The following is a 19,956-nucleotide window of genomic DNA, read 5'->3' as shown; positions in this document are numbered from 1 at the left end:
CCTCTCCTCCTTTGCCAGCTCCTCTCCAGAGCTTCCCACAGCAAGCAGAACCCAAGGAAAGGCTGTGGCCAGACCCAGCTCTGAGCCTGACAAGATAAAGAGTTAAAGAGGCAAAGGCAAACCTTTGGAAGAAAAAGAACCCTGCAATAAATCAGATATTAGAAGGCAGGAAGGTGCTGTATAGAGGAATCAAAGTCCGGAACAGGATGTATATAAAGCAAATATTGAACTAACTTTGATAACACAGAAAAATGGAAGATTTTTGGTGGGGTTGAGCAAAGGCTCAATTGGAACCATTAGAAATTTCCTGTTTCACTCGTGTGGGGCAGTTTTGCAGTGATCTATACAATGCATTGTGTGCCTGCTGATTTCCTAGCCATGAATGGCTCACCCACATTTTACTTTCCATGCTTTTTTTTTTTTTTTTGTCTGTTCTGGAGCAATAAAGCTATTGAAATCCTCCAGGCCTTGCCCATTGGGTGTTTTCTTTCCTACCAAGACATCAAACTGCCCTGAAGGTTTATTTTAAGCCAATTCAATAGGAGGGATCACACAAGCACCTTGTGGAACTGTGTACAATGGGAGTGGACCCAGGGCTATTCAATTAACAAGTGCTCCCATTTCCATGCAATTCCTGTTGGGAGTTCATTACTTTAATGAGGCTGCTAATTTATGAAGCTAAAGAGGCACCATTTGCTGGCAAAGAAATTCCAGATGAGTTCACATGGAAGGAAGAGGAGCTGGTGGAAAGCTAAGGAGAGCTGGAAATCTCTCCAGATCCAACCAGACTGACCAAAATGAGGTTAAAAAAAAAAAAAAAAAAAGGCAAGAAACAGGACTGAAAACCCCAATTTGGGGTATGATCAAGAAAATCTACCTCATCTCTGTTAGGAAATGAAACTCAGTTCCCCATCAACTAAACCCTCTCAAAGCATTTTTAACTTTCCATGTTTTCATGGAAAAGGTGGAGGTGGCACTTGGGGACATGGGGATGGTTGGACTTGGCAATCTTGGAGAGCTTTTGAGCAATGTGTGATAACCTTTTCCATGAAGAAATTTTCCCAAATATCCAATCCAAACCTCCCCTGGCCCAGCCTGAGGCTGTTCCCTCTCCTCCTGTCCCTGTTCCCTGTCCCAGATCCCAAATTCTCCCCGGTGTCCCCTCCTGTCAGGGAGTTGTGCAGAGCCACAAGGTCCCCCCTTGCTGGATCCCAAAAATCTGGAAGTTTTAAAATTTGTGCTTTCTGGCACTGACCCCTTGGAGAACACTGATTTTTGACCTGAGGCCTTGGAGAAGGATTCCAAATTTGAGTGATGGAGTTAAAATCATGGGTGTGTAGTTAAATAGAAATGTGTGATTCCACATGGTGAAGGGTTTGGAATTAGAGGTTTTAGAATACAGTGGTAGGTATGGGACATGATGGAGGGTTTTGGGTGGTGTCTCTGTCTTCTTCATGATTTCAGGTTGTAGTTTCTGGTTGGACAGTCAGTGCTGCTCTGAGGGTCACAGGAGTTTGGTTATTGAGTCAAAAGCATAAACAATATAGTGTTAATTCTCTATTGCACTGTATAGATTTAAAAAAACCTTGTTAACTTGCTAAATTCTCCTCCATTTAGCTCACTTTTAGAACTCTCTGTACTTCAGGTAAGATTTAATAAACAACTAAACTTGAACACGAGAAAATTAATCTCAATCTCCTTTATGCTTTTAATCCTGACTCTGAGTAAAAACAAAAGAAAATAAAAGCACTGCTTCAGTGGTGCAGATACCCCATTTGCACCCCCTGATCCCCTTTCCCAGCCCCATCCTGTACCTGGACACCCCAAATTCCCCCCAGCACTGCCCTGGAATTCCTGATTTACAGCTGGGAGCTGCTTCCCCAACCCAGCAAGGGAAAACTCCTGGATGCCAATCCCAACCCCAGAAGCTGCTGTTCAATGTGCACATAAACCAGATTGAGCACAAAACCTTCCCCTAAAAATGCAAAAGTGATGCAAAACAGAGAATCAGCTGCAGGCAGAGTTCAACCAGCAAAAATCTGATCCATGCTCAGCCCCTGAGGGAAAGAAGGGTAAGGTGGGATTGCCCTCCCCATGGCAGCCAGATTGCAGATCCAGGGATTTTGAAGCTGCATCCTCATTTCTGGGAACACTTAGAAAAATGTTTAGCAGCTCCCTGTATTTGTAACTCTAAATATCAATTTATGCTCGCACACAGCTGTTGAAAAACAAGACTGAAGCACAAAGCAGATTAATCTTCTTCTGATTTGAATTTTACCTAATTAAAAGCACAAGCAAGAAGGTCTAAACTTAAAATAGCAGCTAAAAAAAAAATCCCACAAAACCTTAAATTTTTATATTTTAATTTAAATATAAACGACTCACCTTTCTGTCAGCTTAAGAATTTTAATAAAAACTACCCAAAGCTTAAAAATTCCAGTTTAGGAACCTGTGAGTTTATTAAAGTAATCAGAGCCAGGCAGTGGATGGATACTGTTTATTGGTTCTTTCCATCACATCTGAGTTACAGGTGTAAAAGTCACACAAACTGCAGGTATAAACATGTAAAACAATACAAAAATAAATGGAAAGGTCATTTTATATTTACTGAATCAAGTTGTGTAATAAATACAAGAGGCAAAAAGCTTCAATCACACCATTCAGCTGAACTGAAGTTACAGTAGTGTTTGTAAATAACACGTTTTTCACTTAAGAGCTGCAAATATTAAAGCATTGAGAACTAGTATAAAAGTGAATTTTGGCACATTGTCAAGTGAGAAGTGTTATGTCAGGATCTGGTTGTTGTGTAAAAATGAAGCAAATTTCTCATGAGCTTTCTGAGGTACATTTTTAACAACCTAAGATTAGATCAACCTTGTGATTCTACCAACTCACAGTTCACAATTCACTATACTAGTCACAATTTTATTTTTTTCCCTTTTCATGAATACCAAAGTATTCCATAGCTTAAATCTGTGCAAATTCAGACAAGTTTCAATTAAAAAATAATAATTAAAAAACAACAACAAAAAAAAGCTCAACTTATTAGGGAACCCTCACATGCAACTCAACTCCTTCCCTGCAATCAGGTGTGTTAATTGCAAAGTGTAAAAATTCATCCAAATTGCACAGTTTAAAATTCAAATACTCCCAGATTGCAGAGCAGCTCCAGTTGCAAAGGTTCCCCTGCTAAGTTTGTCACATTTGAATCCCTATAACTTCAGTAACTTCTGATCACACTCATTCTCTGAGGAGAAAATAAAAAAACACCACCACAAGCTGCTAACACAGGTCAGCAAAGCGTGGAAACCCCTTGAGGACTCTGCAGCACTTGCCAAGCTCAGCAATGCCTGGACACAAATTTTTTTCCAAGTAAAAGAGAAAAGGAACAGTGTAATGGCACTTTTGCTGTATCCAAACATCAGTGGGTTAGAAATGGTGTTTTTGTTGGTTTTTTTAATTATACAGTAGCAAAAAAAAGTTCAAACCTTCAGAGTTATCTCCATCCTCACCTTGATTTCCAAGGAGTGAGGACACCAAATCCCCTGGGCTGGGGATTCCACAGAGTACAAAACCAGCTCTGACCAGAGTACAAAAGTTACACTCTTCTTAAAAAAAAAAAAAAAAAAAATAAAATAAAAATTCAAAAAGCGCTGCTGATTGTTAAGAATGGACTCCCAAAAAATCAGCAACTGCTCTTCAACAGCAGCAGCATCAGGAATTTACATATCTCAGTCCTCAAAGAGTTTTCTTTGAAACAGTTTAACCATTTGTGCTAATATTTGTCACTAGGTTAAAGTTTTTAAGTCCTTTCACCAAAACCGTTATTTTCCTTTAAAAATAAAAAAAAAGGGGTGCAAACCCCTGACATCCATTTATTTGGGGAATAAATGGTGTCATCTGCAAGGCACTACAACATTTAAAGAATACCATTGTCACAGTTTCACTATTCTTCTTGTTGTTTTTTCTTTTTCTTTTTTTTTCTCATTCTGGTTGAAAGTCACAGTTGAAAAATAAACGGTAAAAATTGAGGTAATCCATTTTTTTCAATACCAAAATACATGAATTGAGCCAGTGCCAGTCTGGTGAAAGGTCTTTGTAATACACAGCTATGACCATAGAGCACATGCAGCACAGCACAGGAGGGTTCTAGGCCTTTGTTCCAAGCTCTCCTGCTCCAGTTTTTAAGGAACAGCTCAATTTGCACAGTCACACCCCCAATTATTTCCTTTTTTTTTTTGTTTTCTTTTTTGTTTTGTTTAGTTCACAGGGCTCAGAATTCCAGCTGGATCAAATTGATTTGAGAGCTGCACAAATTGGGAGTTCTTAAAAAGAGTTCAGCAGAGCAAAAAAAATAAAAAATAAAAAAATCAGCTACAGCATCTTCATCTACTTTCAATCAATTGCACTTAAATCTACTCTGGATCCACCCAAGAGTTGAGACAAAGCCTCCCCCACGTGCCTGCTGTCCCAACCACTGGAATTTCTTCCCACATCACATCCCACTACTCTAAAAATATATGGCTTTGCAGATGAGAGAACTGGGACTGGAACTGGGTTTACACTGAGTCTCACTGGCAAAGCAATTCCAATTGGAGCTCAATTTCCCAAACGCCCCTTTTTGGATTTGCAGTGTTACCACCACAATTCTGGGCATGCCTAAAAAAAATTCTGGCCTCTGAAATAATCCATTTGGTTGCATGGAAATTTAGTTGTAAACCCCTGGCAGCCCCCCCTCCAAACCCACTGCTAGCTACCTTTGCTCTACAGGCACTACAGGATATTAAGACTAAAATTTTAGCCATGCATAGATAAAACTCACGAGCTTTAATCAGGATGCTCCACACTTGTGATCCAGGGAATACCCCAGGAAAGCCTAAAAACACAAACTAATTGCTGGCTTTTACTGGCCTCTAGTAGGATACAAGTAGGTTTTTTTTATATATATATATAAAGTCTCGTGGTGTGCAAATTAAAAAAAAAAAAAAAGAAAATATTAAAGTCTTCAATTCAGACAGCTTTTGAAATCGAGGAGGAAAAGGGAGGAATGAAATCTTATCAATATTTCTATCCCAGCCTGCAGCACCTGGAATTCCACTGTGCAACACTCACAGGACAGGCACTCAGCAATGAAGACCAAAGCCACCTAAAATGTGCTTCAGGTCATTGAAATTTCACTTATTTTGTATTCCAAAGGTAAAAAATACATCTCTTCAGTAAAGCATAAACTCTAATTTAGCCTCTGGTTTAATGGCTGGAGTTAAATCTTATTTTCCTGCCATGGGGATGAGCTGTGCAGATACATTTGAAATATTTTAAGTGTCCTGCAAGAGATTTTTCATTCAATTTCTTGCTGTATCACAAACATCTGGTCATAAAGAAAAGCTGCAGCTGCAGTAAAAGATTGAGCTGTCCCTAAGGCAAAGGAATATGAAAATAAAAAATTCCTGCTGGGCTGTTCTCACCTAAATTCTGAACACATGCATGCTACAATAATCAGCTTATTCAAATAAACTCCAATAATTACCTGTAAGTAGCTGCTAAGGTACTTTATAATCCTTCAGTCAGGGATTTCTAAAGCCTCCTTTCAAATGATACTGAATTAAGTCAGGACAGGCTGCCAGCATTCCTGTTCTATCATTCAGGAACAATAAAAATTCTGTTGCAAGTCCTTAAAAGCTGATTTCTCAGCAGCACAGTGAAATGTTACAGTGTGCAAACTCTTCTGGAAAATCCAACAACAAGTTCCTTCTTTCAAGTAACATCCTTTGCTATTTTTTACCTTTGGAAAACAGTCATTTTTGTGAAAAGGAATTCTTCAGCTAAAGAATCTCCCCCCTTGCCTTGCTTAGTTTTTAGGACAGAAATCATCCAGGAATAATCTAAGCAACAGCAAGGTGCACATTGCAGCCAGCCAGGAAATACTTTCCAGAATCCCAATGAGAGCACTGGGAAGAAATTTAAAATTTCTCCACTGATTTCACCCTGAAATGTATAAATAGCTTTTCTTTAAAGTCAGAATTTCAAGTGCAGACTCAAACTGTGCTGAGGTTTGGAGAAGGGCTGTGCCCTGGCAAAGGTGGGGGTGGGAGTTTCTTCATCCCTCCCTTTGGGAATATCCTACAACTTTGGGATTAGGGACTCTTCTGAGTCCTTCCCACTGTTTCCACATTTCTCACTTTGGGAATGCCCTAGCAGCTGTGGGATTAAGGACTCTGATGAACTGTTCCCCCATTTCTCATTTTGGGAACACACCAAGGGCTGTGGGAATAGGGACCCAATTCTGAGTTTTCCCCATTGTTCCCCCATTTCTCACTTTGGGAACATCCCAACAGCTCTGGGATTAGGTGCTCATCCAAGCTTTTCCCATTGCCCCATTTCTTGCTTTGGGAATGCTCTGACAGCTCTGGAATTAGGGATTCAACTCTGAGTTCTTCCCACTGTTCCCCCATTTCTCGCTTTGGGAACACACCAGAAGCTGTGGGAGCAGAGACACAATTCTGAGTTTTTCCCACTGTTCCCCCATTTTTCACTTTGGGAACACCCTAACAGCTGCAGATTCAGTGATTCTAAGATTTGAATCATTTTCCCATTTCTGCCTTTGGGAACACATCAACAGCTCTGGAATTAGGGACTCAATTCTGAATTTTCCCCACTGTTCCCCCATTTCTCGCTTTGGGAACATCCCAACAGCTCTGGGATTAGGGACTCTTCTGAGTTCTTCCCACTGTTTCCACATTTCTCACTTTGGGAATGCCCTAGCAGCTGTGGGATTAAGGACTCTGATGAAGTGTTCCCCCATTTCTCACTTTGGGAACACACCAAGAGCTTTGGGATCAGGGACCCAATTCTGAGTTTTTCTCATTGTTCCCCCATTTCTCGCTTTGGGAACATCCCAACAGCTCTGGGATCAGAGACTCTTCAGAGTTCTTCCCACTGTTTCCACATTTCTCACTTTGGGAATGCCCTAGCAGCTGTGGGATTAGGAACTCTTTGGGAACACACCAAGAGCTTTGGGATCAGGGACACAATTCTGAGTTTCTCTCACTGTTCCCCCATTTCTCGCTTTGGGAACATCCCAACAGCTCCGGGATTAGGGACTCTTCTGAGCTTTTTCCCACTGTTTCCACATTTCTCACTTTGGGAATGCCCTAGCAGCTGTGGGATTAAGGACTCTGATGAACTGTTCCCCCATTTCTCACTTTGGGAACACACCAAGAGCTGTGGGATCAGGGACCCAATTCTAAGTTTTCCCCACTGTTCCCCCATTTCTCACTTTGGGAACATCCCAACAGCTCTGGGATTAGGTGCTCATGCAAGCTTTTCCCATTGCCCCATTTCTTGCTTTGGGAATGCTCTGACAGCTCTGGAATTAGGGATTCAACTCTGAGTTCTTCCCACTGTTCCCCCATTTCTCGCTTTGGGAACACACCAGAAGCTGTGGGAGCAGAGACACAATTCTGAGTTTTTCCCACTGTTCCCCCATTTTTCACTTTGGGAACACCCTAACAGCTGCAGATTCAGTGATTCTAAGATTTGAATCATTTTCCCATTTCTGCCTTTGGGAACACACAAAGAGCTCTGGAATTAGGGACTCAATTCTGAATTTTCCCCACTGTTCCCCCATTTCTCGCTTTGGGAACATTCCAGCAGCTCTGGGATCAGATGCTCATCTGAGCTTTTTCCTTCTGTTCCCCCATGTCTCACTTTGGCAATACAGCAAATGGGATCAGGGACTCTGAGAAAGTGTTCCCCCATTTCTCACTTTGGGAACACACCAGAAGCTGTGGGATCAGGGACCCAATTCTGAGTTTTCCCCATTGTTCCCCCATTTCTCGCTTTGGGAACATCCCAACAGCTCTGGGATCAGAGACTCTTCAGAGTTCTTCCCACTGTTTCCATATTTTTTACTTTGGGAATGCCCTAGCAGCTGTGGGATTAGGAACTCTTTGGGAACACACCAAGAGCTTTGGGATCAGGGACCCAATTCTGAGTTTTCCCCATTGTTCCCCCATTTCTTGCTTTGGGAACATCCCAACAGCTCTGGGATTAGGGACTCTTCTGAGTTCTTCCCACTGTTCCCCCATTTCTCACTTTGGGAATGCCCTAGCAGCTGTGGGATTAAGGACTCTGATGAAGTGTTCCCCCATTTCTCACTTTGGGAACACACCAAGAGCCATGGGATCAGGGACCCAATTCTGAGTTTTTCTCATTGTTCCCCCATTTCTCGCTTTGGGAACATTCCAGCAGCTCTGGGATTAGGGACACTTCTGAGTTCTTCCCATTGTTTCCCCCATTTCTTACTGTGAGAACACCCTAACAGCTGCAGATTCAGCAACTCTGAATTTTTGAATCATTCTCCCATTTCTTGCTTTGGGAACACATCAACAGCTCTGGAATTAGGGACTCAATTCTGAATTTTTCCCACTGTTCCCCCATTTCTCGCTTTGGGAACACACCAGGAGCTGTTGATTAGGGACTCAGTTCTGAGTTTTTCCCATTGTTCCCCCATTTCTCACTTTGGGAACATCTCAACAGCTCTGGAATTAGGGATTCTTCTAGTTTTTTTTAATTATTCCCCCATTTTTTGCTTCAGGAACACCCAAACAGTTCTGGGACTGGGGACTCTTCTGAGTCTGTTCCCCCATTTCTCACTCTGGGAACTCCCCAATCCCACATCCTGAATTCCCCCTCTGCTCAGCATTGTGATTTCCAAGGGACACCCAGGGATTGTTTGATATCTGCACCACGGCCCAATTCCACAATTACATTCTGACCTTTTAGGAAATAAATCCAGTTTTGCTTCTTTTCTCCTCCTCCTTCTTCTTTTTTTTCCCACGTTTCCACCACAAGCCAGAGATTCCAGGTGATGCTTTGTACAGTCTGGAATTAAGGTGAAGTGGAAGCAAACCTGACAGTACAAACAGCTAAGCAGTTACTGTGTTAAATGCCAACCTTAGGGGAATGATCCCTTAGTTTGGGAAGGAGTGCTGAAAACAGACATTTCACTCAATTTCTTGTGAGCCAAAAGGACAAAAATATCATTTTTGGCTCCTGACACAAGGTCAGAAATACCCAGGATCCACGTGCTTAAGTCTTCTGCTCAAAGAGGTCGTGGTACTCCTGCTCCTCCAGCTCCCTGTTGTACTTCTCAATTTCCCTGTTGGCTTCTTCCAAGTAATCATTCATGAACTGGTCCATTACTGGTTGGGAAAGGTGAAGGAAGAACATTTGTGCAAATGGAATTTAGTAAAAAAGAACATTCAGGTTTGAAGGAAGGGCCAGTTCTGGGACACTCAGTGGAAGCAGAAATTCAATATATTATTATCTGCAAGTCTACAGTCAGAGCTACCCCAGCTCAGGGAATAAAGGAGCAGCACAAGGGATATTTCCCAGCCAGGAGGAAGGATTTAAGAACAGAAGCACAGCAGGGTTAAATGGGAAGAAATTCTTCCCTGGGAGGGTGGTGGAGCCCTGGCACAGGTTGCCCAAAGAGCTTTTGGACTCCCAATCCTTGGAAGGTGCTGGAACAAAATCAGCTTCAAGGTTCCTTCCAACCCAAACCATTCTGTGACTCTGAACACATTTACAGCTGTTGCTGAAGCAGAACTCTAAAACTGCCCAAAATTCCAATAACCAGAGGATAACCAGGTCTGCAGCTTTCACTGCCAGACACCAAGGGGTGAAGAATCCTGGAATGGTTTGGGTTGGAAGGAGCTTAAATCCATCTCATTCCACCCCTGCCATGGGCAGGACACCTTCCACTATCCCAGGGTGTTCCAAGCCCCATCCAGCCTGGCCTGGGACACTGCCAGGGATGGGGCATCAATAATTCTCCAGTGAATACTGAAGTCCAAGTTTGCTGTTGGGTTTTGTGCCCTGCAGTCAGAAATCTGCTGGTTTAAAAATTTCAAGTTGTCCCACAGGTTACAGAAAATAACTCTGCTCTTTTTCCAAAGCAGCATCACAGAACCCACCTGGATTTTTACCAAGTTTGGTGAAATTATGGTGAAAAGTAAACTGGGAATGTAAAACCAATTTGGAAGTTGTGACCAAAGACAAAAGCAACAGGAAATTATGAAATTGAGAGAATCACAGAATCATTAAAGCTGGAAAAGGCCTCTGAGATCATCAAGGCCAGCTGCTAACCCAGCAGTGCCACCCCTGAGCCATGCCAGGGTAATAGCAAGGACAAAAATATGATTGTTCTCCCCTCAGTGTGTGCACACATGCAATTCCACTCATTTGGAAGTTTTATCAGTCATGTCCAGCTTTTCAGTGCTATTCCAGCACTATTTGGTTTGAGAAGTATTTCTTTGACAAGCTGTGGTCCATCAATTATTCCCTGTGTGAGCTCATGGGCAGTTTGAGGTTTGTTCTGTTGGTTCTGCTCTGTTTCTGAGATCTGATCTCTCAGAAAAGGTTTGAACATTAAACTTTAGGAACTGGTTCTTTACCATATCTGCTTTGGCATTTTACATTCCAGAGCTGCACAGTTCATTGCCTGCCTAAAACCTTCCCCAAACCCCTCCATCTGAAAGGATACATGGATGATAATCCATTTTGTCACCAAAAAAATTCACAAATTGAGTCCCATTGTAGAAATAACCAGCTGGAAGTGGATCCAAGTGACGTTTCACCTGCAGCAGGAAAGAATTTAAATTGAACAACTCTAAGGACAGTCTTTACAAACTCAAATAGATAAAACAGAAGGGACATGACAGCAACCACATTTTACACCTTCTCCTGCTTTCCAGAGTGGATTTGGAGCTCTGAGATCAGATTTGAATCTCAAATCCCTCCTGGACAGCTCCAGTTGTGCTCCAAGTACCTCCAAAAGTGCTGTAAGAATTTAGTGCTCAGCACACTTGTTGTGGCAGGTGTCACCCAGATGGATATTTAAGGGAAATCAGCCAAAAGAAGGGTTTGTCAATTATTGCTTTTACTCACATGAATGTTTTTGATTTCCTGAAGGGTTAACATTCCTCTGGTTTTCAGGGCTTTCCTCTGAGGTTTCTGTATGAAGAAGGAGATTCCAGTTATGTGACTACAGAGTGACAAAGTGATATCACAGCTCAGTTAAAAAATAAATTAAAAGGGGAAAAAAAAAAAAAGAAGAAACAACCCAAACCACCAAACAGAAGCATGTATTTCAAAAATTCATTTCTAAAATTATTCAGTTCTATTCAGGCACTCACAACTATGTTCTGAAAACAAAAGTAAAAATGCACAGATCTTACAGAAAACACTCAGAAATTTAAAATTCTGTATGCATTTTAAACAAGACAATTTAAATACAGCTTTACTGTAAGAAAGCTGGCACAGGAACAGTAAAACAACTTAGTTTTGAGCCTGAGAAATTCTGTAATCCCTTTCTTTCCTGCAGCATGTGGTAACTCTTAGAGTTATCTGAAACCCTCAATTAGCCATGACTGTACAAAAAGTGTTTACAGTCATGAATTGCTCAAAGAGGAAACACTTCACACTTGAGATAAGCATTTAAGTTCCAAGTTTTCATAAAATTTAAGCAGTATTCCACAAAGAGCTTTTTTTCTTGCATGGCAAAGCATTTGTCTCCATGTATTACCCTTGTGATAAATACACAGTATGAGATAATCAGCACAGAAAATGGAGTAAAATTCCCTAAATTAACCCAGGGGAACAGGAGATGAGAACCTGAGCATCTCAGAAACCTCAGCAATCTTAGAACCTTAGCAACTGCTCCAGCCACAGTCTGCAGGAAACACTTTTCCCCTTCCTACACAATTTTTTTGGAGGGAGACACTGTGCAAATCCTAATCCACACTGAACTAACATGGAGTATTTTTAACTTTAAAATGTTCCAAAAAAGTTCCACTGGCACAGCTTGGCCAGAGAAGCTGTGGCTGCCCCTGAAGTGTCCAAGGCAGGGTTTGGAACAATCTGGGATAGTGGAAGAGGGCTGGAACTGGATGGGATTTAAGGTCCCTTCCAACCCAAAGCATCCCAGGATTTTATGGATCTGTGGTTCTGTCATTCAGCTGTGGCAGTCCCTGTGTGCAAACTGTGCCTTCTGAGCTCCCTGCAGCAGCCACATCCCTGTTCCCCACTCCTTACTGCATGGACCCATCAGCCATGCAGAAATACACTTGGCTAATTAAGGATGACAAAATGAACAGGGCTCTACCCCTCCATTTCAGTGGATTACTTCCAAGGAGGTTTAATTTAGTGAATCAAAACAAATTTTCAGCTTTGCCAGCATTCAGGTATTTGAAGAAGATTTATTTCACAGCACACTTCAGCCCTTGGCAATCACAGCTCAGCTAAATCATCCTGTGTTTATCCTGGACATAATCCATTTGCTCAAGCATTCAAGAGCAGATCAATCCATGAATAAGCTGTAGCAAGCACTAAAACAATACAGAGATTACAACACACATTTGTAAACTCTCAGTCCCCTTCCTGAAATCCATTTCCACCCTAGAATGTCAATACCTTGGTAGAAAAAAAAAAAAAAAAGAGATTAATTAAGAATGTTTCATGGAGACACTTGGATTTTTCCCTTTGGTTGTTAAAAAATGCTAAGCACTGAACAAAAGGAAACCTGCCCACAAACCTGCTTTGCAGTTTCTCTGAGCCAATCTTTGATATCCTCTTCCTTCAGGGAGCAGCCAATGAACACAAGGAAATATTCCTGCTGACTGCTGCAGTCTCTGGCATCATTTCTGGAATCAGGAGGAGTTGGCCCCTCTGGAACAGGCACCAGGCTTAGGGAATTTGCTGCTGTGTTGTGACAGACTTCAATGACTTTATCAGCATCTAACAAGGAGAAGACAGAAGGAAGGGGCTGATAATTGCTAATCTAATCTAACATCAACTGCTGCAGACAGAATCCAGGACAGAAATACTTTTTTAAACACCTCAGGAGTTGCCCTTACCTGAAAACTTCACTTTGCCCATGATGTGATAAATGTTTCCAGAAAATGGACTGGGCTTGAGCAATGACTTAATTGCTGTTTGAAACAGAAGACAAACAGATTATCTCAACTTATTTTTCTTCTCCTTGGTTTCAGCTTGTGGTAAAACCTGTGCAACTGATCTCTAATCCACATCCCAGTGCTTCCAAAGGAAAAGCTGCCATGTCCCTTGGAGTCCCACTAAGGAACATTTATTCTCTCATTCTTTGCCATTGGGAAATGTGTTTGGCACAAGGAACTCTCACAGTGTGTGTGGGAGGTAAAATCCTCTTCTTTACTTGGCTAAGGAGAGGAGGAGAGGCTTGATAATGTATCTACTCTACAGCTGAGCCTGTTTTCTAGTAGATATAAAAAAATAGAAGCAAATGGTCACTTACAAAACTGTATTTTCAACACTACAATGTTGTGTTGAAATACAATGAAACATAAAATAAATGCAATGAAACATAAAATGAAAATAATGAAACATTAAATAAAAAGCGAACATAGAAGTTGTCCCAGACCTAGAAACCAAAAATTCAATTTGATTTTCAGCTGAACAGACATCATGGGATAATTTTGCAGAGCAGACACTAAGGAACAGAATTTACTGTACTTTTAGGAAGGAAAGCTGAGTTTTCAATTAAAACTGAACTTCAGCAGTGATTAAATAATTGCCTTACGTCAGTGCCTTCCTTCCCCTCTATCCCTCAGCATCCTCAACTTGGATTTCAATCAAGTCAGGCAAAGTTCATTGGTACCTTTGCATTTGGTCACAAATCTTGTTTTCTCCAGAGGGCGACTGAACCACACACAGATCTGAACCATGGGAGGGAACACGGGCCCAGCCCCATATTTGCCCTCATACCTGGAGACAAAAACAAACACCTTCAACAGGCAGAAACACAGGAGCTTCTGCTTCTCACCCAGCAAAGAACAGCTGTTCTTATACCACATGTGAGCCTTGCTCAGAGGGAGGGAAATACAGAGTTTTCTTCTCCATGAAAATGTGCTGACAGCACTAAGTTGGTCAAAGCACTCAGGATTCCTTTCCATAGAGTCAGGAAATGGTTTGAGTCAGAATGGATTTTAAAACTCATCTCATTCCCACCCCTGCCATGGGCAGGGACACCTTCCACTATCCCAAGGTGCTCCAAGCCCTGTCCAAGCTGTCCTTGGACACTTCCAGGGGCAGCCACAGGCACTGTGTGTCACAGCCTCCCCACCCTCACAGGGAACAATCTTCCTTAACATCTCATCTAAATCTCTCTTCTTTTGGCTTAAAACCCTTGTCCTGTCACCATCTACCCATGTAAAAACTCATTCTTCTATTTTTACATGAGCCCTCTTTAGGTACTGCAAGGCTGCAATCAGATATCCCTGATTTTAATGCTCTTCCTTTCTCTTCCACACTAGCCAGATCCAATTCTTGCATACTGTCATCAGACAGATTAACAGCTGTCCAAAAGTTTGAAATACTCTCTTTTCCTGCTCTTTTTGGATCCATGCAATCCACACAGCAGCTCTGATGATATTAATTCAATATCCTCAAAAGCCTTGTGCTGGTTCACTCCAGTAGCTTTACTTGGCTACTTGCATCCAATTCAGAACCACATGTATTAATAAAGAGATACAGAGGTTGCAAGGTATGATAAATAAATGATATTTCCAGCACATAGCCCAGCCAGCCAGGAGTCATGATGGCTGACAGCTGCAGATTTCTGCCAAAAAGGTGCAGCACAGATAAATGCAACAAGAAGAGCCCTGAGCCAGGAGAAATCTCCTTCAGTGCAAAGTTTGGTGCCACGTGGGTTTGTGCCTCAGCTGTGCCAAGGCTGTCACTGAGGTCCCTGGGTTTTGTGAAGAATTGTTCTGCTAATGGCCAGACTGACAGAGCAAGTTCATTCCAGTAATGCTGAATAGCTGTCAGGATGAAATTACTCCAGTCATTATTGACCTCACCCATCCCAATCCTTCCCAGTTTATTCCCACAGGGGTCTTGCCTATTCTTCTGCAAAGCAAAAATAATCTTGCCATTGATTTAAATGGTGGCCAGAAAGGAGCTTTTTGCCCCATAAAAGGGCAGCAATCTTGTATCCACTAAGAATAATCATCAGCTCTCTTAAAAATGATTTACAGAGCTGCTGCCTGTTCCAAATGAGTAGTCTTAGGAAAAAAAAAAAATATAAATGAAGTTAGTGAAACATTTTAATCTTCAAGTTAATTAGAAAAATAGTTTTAATACTTCTAAGTCTAGATACTTGCCAGCCAGGGTACATTAAATATCGAGCTCTCATCATCTGAGGATTTGAAAAACTGCTTTCTGAGAGAATTAATTCAATATCCTCGTTCCTGTAAAGAGATAAAAATGAAGATTTTTAATTTCCTAAGTTAAATAAAATGGCCACTATCTACTTACATAAAACATAATGTGCTGGTGACAGTAAAATTAAGAGCACTATTCCTTTAGTGTGGCAGTAACAGTAACACAAATCACACTCTGCAAACAAAACACATTTCCTTATCCCTGTATTTATATGCCCATAAACATTAAAAGGAAAAATCCCTTTTGCACAAGAAGCAATTAAGAAAAAATCTGCATTTCCTTCCTATAAATCACCAGAGTAACAAGAAGAAGAGAGGAGAAGTTTCTGAGTGCTGGTGTGCCAAAAGCCATAAATCCTGAGAAATGTTACCTTGTTACAATTCCATTTTCTGCCAGCACGAAGGAAACTCCAGGATTTGCTGCTCGGATCAGGCTCTGCAGCTGCACAAGGAGTGGGTGCCTCTGCTCTGTGGCATGACTTGTGAAAACCACATTGCTCACCAGGCCTGTGGAAAGAAATCAGGATAATTTAAACAGCTCAGGCATGTAAACAGTGACTAAGGAACTAAGTGATGCTCCAACCATTCTTGTTTTCATTCCTTCTCGCTGCATTCTTTCATTAAAGAGAAAAGGAAAATCTACAACAACAAAAACAATCAAGCAGAGAAGTTTTCATCGAACAGAATTGATTGAGACTCAAGCCATAGAATCAATTAATGAAAGCAACAAATCCATACAAAAATCAATTTGAGCAGGAGTAGTTAAAAAAAAAAAACAGAACACTAAGGTTTAAAATCTCTTGGTGAACTCAATGTGCAGTAAGAGATTAAACAGCTAAAAATCAGTATTCTGGACACTCACTTCCAAAACCAAGAGAAGGGTTTTTTTGTCTTTAAAGACTTCAAAAGAATATTCAGACAGCAAGACTGAACCCATAAGGCATCAAAAAGATAACAGATGCAATAATTTCAATTATAGGATCCCTGCTTTCCAATTGTACATGATTTGAGTTTCAGCTCAGTTCCTCAAAGAAATTGCAGAGGCAAAACTTGGTGAGTCCCTGGGATGTGTGAGAGATGGAGAGGAAATGGAAAGGGAATGGCCTCAAGTTGTGCCAGGGGAGGTTTAGATGAGATTTTGGGAAATATTTGTCCATGGAAAGGGTTGTCCAGCTCTGGCACAGCTGCCCAAGGTTTGATGATTGGATGTGATGATCTTAGAGGTCTTTTCCAACCTAAACAATTCTGTCATTTTATAATAAAAGTTATTTCTTTGCTCAAGATGTGCAGCCTTGTTGTGACACTTTCCTGTGACTAAAAGTGAAGGAAGAACAGAAAATCTCCAATATCCATGAATTGAGCCAGGATGAATTCCCTCTGCCACCAACTACTCAAAGCAAAGATCTAACAACTGATCACACCTGATCTGCTGCCTGAAACAAATCCTGGTCTTTACACAAGTCTTAAATCACATTAATCCAGGCAAAGGCTGCTTTACACACCATTTCCTGCACCAAATATTTCTGGAACATTTCCATTACACCACACACTCCCAGTGTATCTTCTCTTTGCATCACTTCCAAGCCAGAACTTTATTAACAGCACAAATCTCCATCACTGTGTTTCTCTTTTTTAACCTTGCTAGAAGTTTCCACTCTAATTTCAGGAACATCCATGTCTTCTCCAATACTCACTTGCTCTTGGAGAAGGGAATGAGAACAGCAAGAACCCTTTCAAATTTAAGCCATGTGCAGGCTCGAAATGATATCAAGTTTGGGGATATTAATCATGAAATTAGGATAAAAATATGAATAAGATAATGGAATATTCCAGGCCAGGTTGGAAGGGGCTTGGAGCAGCCTGGGATAGTGGAAAGTGACCCAAACCATTCTGGGATTCCTGAATCAGCCACCAGCACCCAGTCCATGTGAGAGTTGGCAGCACTGTGCCTTGGAGAAGATCCAGAATTGTCAAGGACTAATCTGGAAAAGTTCTAAGTTAAAAAAAAAAAATAAAAAGATTCAGGGAAAAACAAATCTAGCAAATCACACACCTCCACTGTGCCTCCACAGCTTCAGCAGTGAACAAATTTAACCTTTTCTATTTAAACTGCCACTGCCATCTCTGTTTCTAAGAGATGCATTTTGAAGACCACCCAGTTTTGTTTAAATCTTTATTTATACACTACTCTAAAGAAAAGAACCCTTGCAGCCTGGGGAATAGCATGTTCAATGGAAGCAGGAAAGGAACAGGAGGGATGGATTAAAAATACATATGCTGTATGAAAATAATGGTTCCTCTTTGCTCCCAAACTTACAATGGGAATATTTAACAATGGTGATGTTTTAATTTGTGTTCTATATGAAATTGTTTCACAGGGAATGCCAGGGTGCCCTTAGACTAGGAAGGTATCATCTTACAGCTTCTGTGCAAGAAAGAAAGAAAGGAAAGGAAAGAAAAAAAAAAGAGACAAAAGGGAATTACAGCACACAGATGGTGGCAGGATTTTTTGGAGAAGTTTAAGCAAGTTTGCACAGGATACTTGGTCATTCTGCTCAAGGCTTTGTCAGTTCTCCCCAGTCCCTCTGTGAGTCTTGGGGCTCTCCAAAGAGAAATTTTGGAAAATGTCACATTGACACCATGCTCAGGGCCCCCTTTGTCACACAAAGGCAAACCCAGCTCACTCCCCACATGTGGAACATCATTCTGAGGACAAGGTACAAATCCAAAGTGCAATTAATTCCTACTTGCCTGTGGCTGCACTTGGCTTTTCTTACACCCACAGTGTTCTGTTTTCAGACCTGCACAATGTCCAGTTTTCCTCCTGAAACTTTTCTGTATCACAGAATTATTCCCTGCCATAAGAACATCCCTCTGACCTCCAGGATTTGTGATTCCTGCAGTATTTTGACTGTAAGAATATTTGCCACTCTTGTCCTGGCATTTTGCAGTTCTCCTTCAACAATGACAAATTCTCACTCAATCTAGTCTGTACAAATTCATTTTAAGAAAAACAAAGCCTTGAGTATTTTTTAATTTATTCTTTCATAAGACAAAAAGGCTTTTTTGCACTTTTAACTTCCCTGTAGTTATTAATAATCCTTTATATTCTTAACATTCTCCTGATCTGTTCAAATTTAGCTGTGACATGAGAGTTTCCCAATTTGGAGCACCAACATTTTTCTCCAAATAAAATTTTGATATTTATATAACAGCACCTACTTCCTGTCCAGCTTGTTCACAACTTCATTCTTTAGGGTTCTCTTCACAAATGAAAAAGAGGTGGCACCACTCTGGCAGCCAAGCAGAGCAATCAGAGTCTAAGCAGCCACAAGAAGAGCAAAGCATCCTACTCTGATTTTCCAACAACTGAATATAAATATGAAAATAAATAAACAAAGTAAATCCAAGCTGGCCTTGAACACTTGCAGGGGATTTGAGGGCAGGTGAGGAAGGATCATATCCCATTTATGCTCTAATTGCCAAGCCTGACAAGGAGGACAATGCAGGCAAGTAATTCATTTCAGGATATAAAACTGAACTTCAGCTGAGATGAGCCCTGCAAGGAGCCTCCAGGCCACAAGAGGATTTGGGGAACAAGGGCACCCCTCATTTCTCCCTTTCTAATAGAGGGGAAAAGGGAAAATGGGGAAAAGGGAAAAAGGGAAAATGGGGAAAAAGGGGAAAATGGGGAAAAGGGGAAAAAGGGGAAAAAGGGGAAAAGGGGAAAAGGGGAAAAAGGGGAAAAAGGGGAAAAAGGGGAAAAAGGGGAAAAAGGGGAAAAAGGGAAAAAAGGGGAAAAAGGGGAAAAAGGGGAAAAAAAAGGGGAAAAAGGGGAAAAAAAAAGGAAAAAAAAAGGGAAAAAGGGGAAAAAAGAAAAAAAGGGAAAAAAAAGGGGGAAAAAAAAAAAGGGAAAAAAAAGGGGAAAAAAAAAAAGGGAAAAAAAAAGGGGAAAAAGGGGAAAAGGGAAAAGAGGGGAAAAGGGGAAAAGGAAAAAAAGGGAAAAAAGGGGAAAAAAAAAGGAAAAAGGGGAAAAAGGGAAAAAAAAAGGGGAAAAAAGGGGAAAAAAAGGGGAAAAATAAGGGGAAAAATAAGGGGAAAATAAAGGGGGGAAAAAGGGGGAAAAAAAGGGGGGGAAAAGGGAAAAAAAAAAGGGGAAAAAAAAAGGGGAAAAAAAAAAAAAAAAAAAAGGGGAAAAAAAGGGGAAAAAAGGGGAAAAAAGGGGAAAAAAAAGGGGAAAAAAAGGGGAAAAAAAGGGGAAAAAAAAGGGGAAAAAGGGAAGCTCCATTTCCTCACACATCCCCAAAGGAGGGTGGAACTCAATCCAATCCACTTCACTCCCAGTTACACCAGTTCAAGGTGAGCAGTTTAATTCATGGTCTCAGGAAAGCCATCCTGCAGATGAGGACTTCCAAAGGGATCAGGCTCCAGATTTTTTTCATTTCCTGCCAATGATGTTTGACAGTGCAGGCAGAGATTGTCTGTTCTTACCTCCAAGAATTTATCATGACTCTGGGCTATGTGTATGAACAGCACAAAATAATAAATACAGGTATTTATTTGGATCAGTTATTGTTCTGTAGAGCTCAAAGTCAGGAAAAGTGACACATACCTTGTGAACACTGATCCAAGAACTTGGGAAAAAGAAGCCTAAAAAAACAGAAAGTTTACATATCAAGAATGGATATTATTATTA

The 19,956-nt window shown here is 41.1% G+C and overlaps 1 protein-coding gene and 2 long non-coding RNA genes across 3 annotated transcripts in view; 1 reads left to right on the top strand and 2 right to left on the bottom strand.

The window, feature by feature from the left end:
* Positions 1-3,441: 3,441 nt before the first annotated feature.
* LOC306802213 lies at positions 3,442-7,943 on the bottom strand. Its single transcript, XR_013774307.1, has 2 exons — positions 7,131-7,943; positions 3,442-6,936 (listed from the first exon to the last, which is right to left on the bottom strand). It is a non-coding gene; the product is annotated as an uncharacterized lncRNA (long non-coding RNA).
* A 5-nt stretch (positions 7,944-7,948) lies between these two features.
* On the top strand, positions 7,949-8,312 carry LOC306802214. The gene is made up of 2 exons (XR_013774308.1): positions 7,949-8,202; positions 8,276-8,312. It is a non-coding gene; the product is annotated as an uncharacterized lncRNA (long non-coding RNA).
* Positions 8,313-9,055: 743 nt separating this feature from the next.
* The window catches only part of DNAAF9 (dynein axonemal assembly factor 9), a 58,453-nt gene continuing 47,552 nt past the window's right edge, over positions 9,056-19,956 (bottom strand). Inside the window, 9 exon segments of the mRNA XM_079306091.1 lie at positions 9,056-9,203; positions 10,547-10,640; positions 10,951-11,016; positions 12,596-12,798; positions 12,918-12,992; positions 13,697-13,803; positions 15,201-15,287; positions 15,632-15,767; positions 19,873-19,910. Of these exon segments, the coding sequence (XP_079162217.1) occupies positions 9,091-9,203; positions 10,547-10,640; positions 10,951-11,016; positions 12,596-12,798; positions 12,918-12,992; positions 13,697-13,803; positions 15,201-15,287; positions 15,632-15,767; positions 19,873-19,910 (919 nt within the window). The 3' untranslated portion in view covers positions 9,056-9,090.

Source organism: Erithacus rubecula, assembly GCF_903797595.1.
Source record: "Erithacus rubecula genome assembly, chromosome: 5".
Lineage (NCBI taxonomy): Eukaryota > Metazoa > Chordata > Aves > Passeriformes > Muscicapidae > Erithacus > Erithacus rubecula.
The sequence above is the reverse complement of the archived record's forward strand: the minus strand, read 5'-3'. Positions and strand labels throughout refer to the sequence as shown.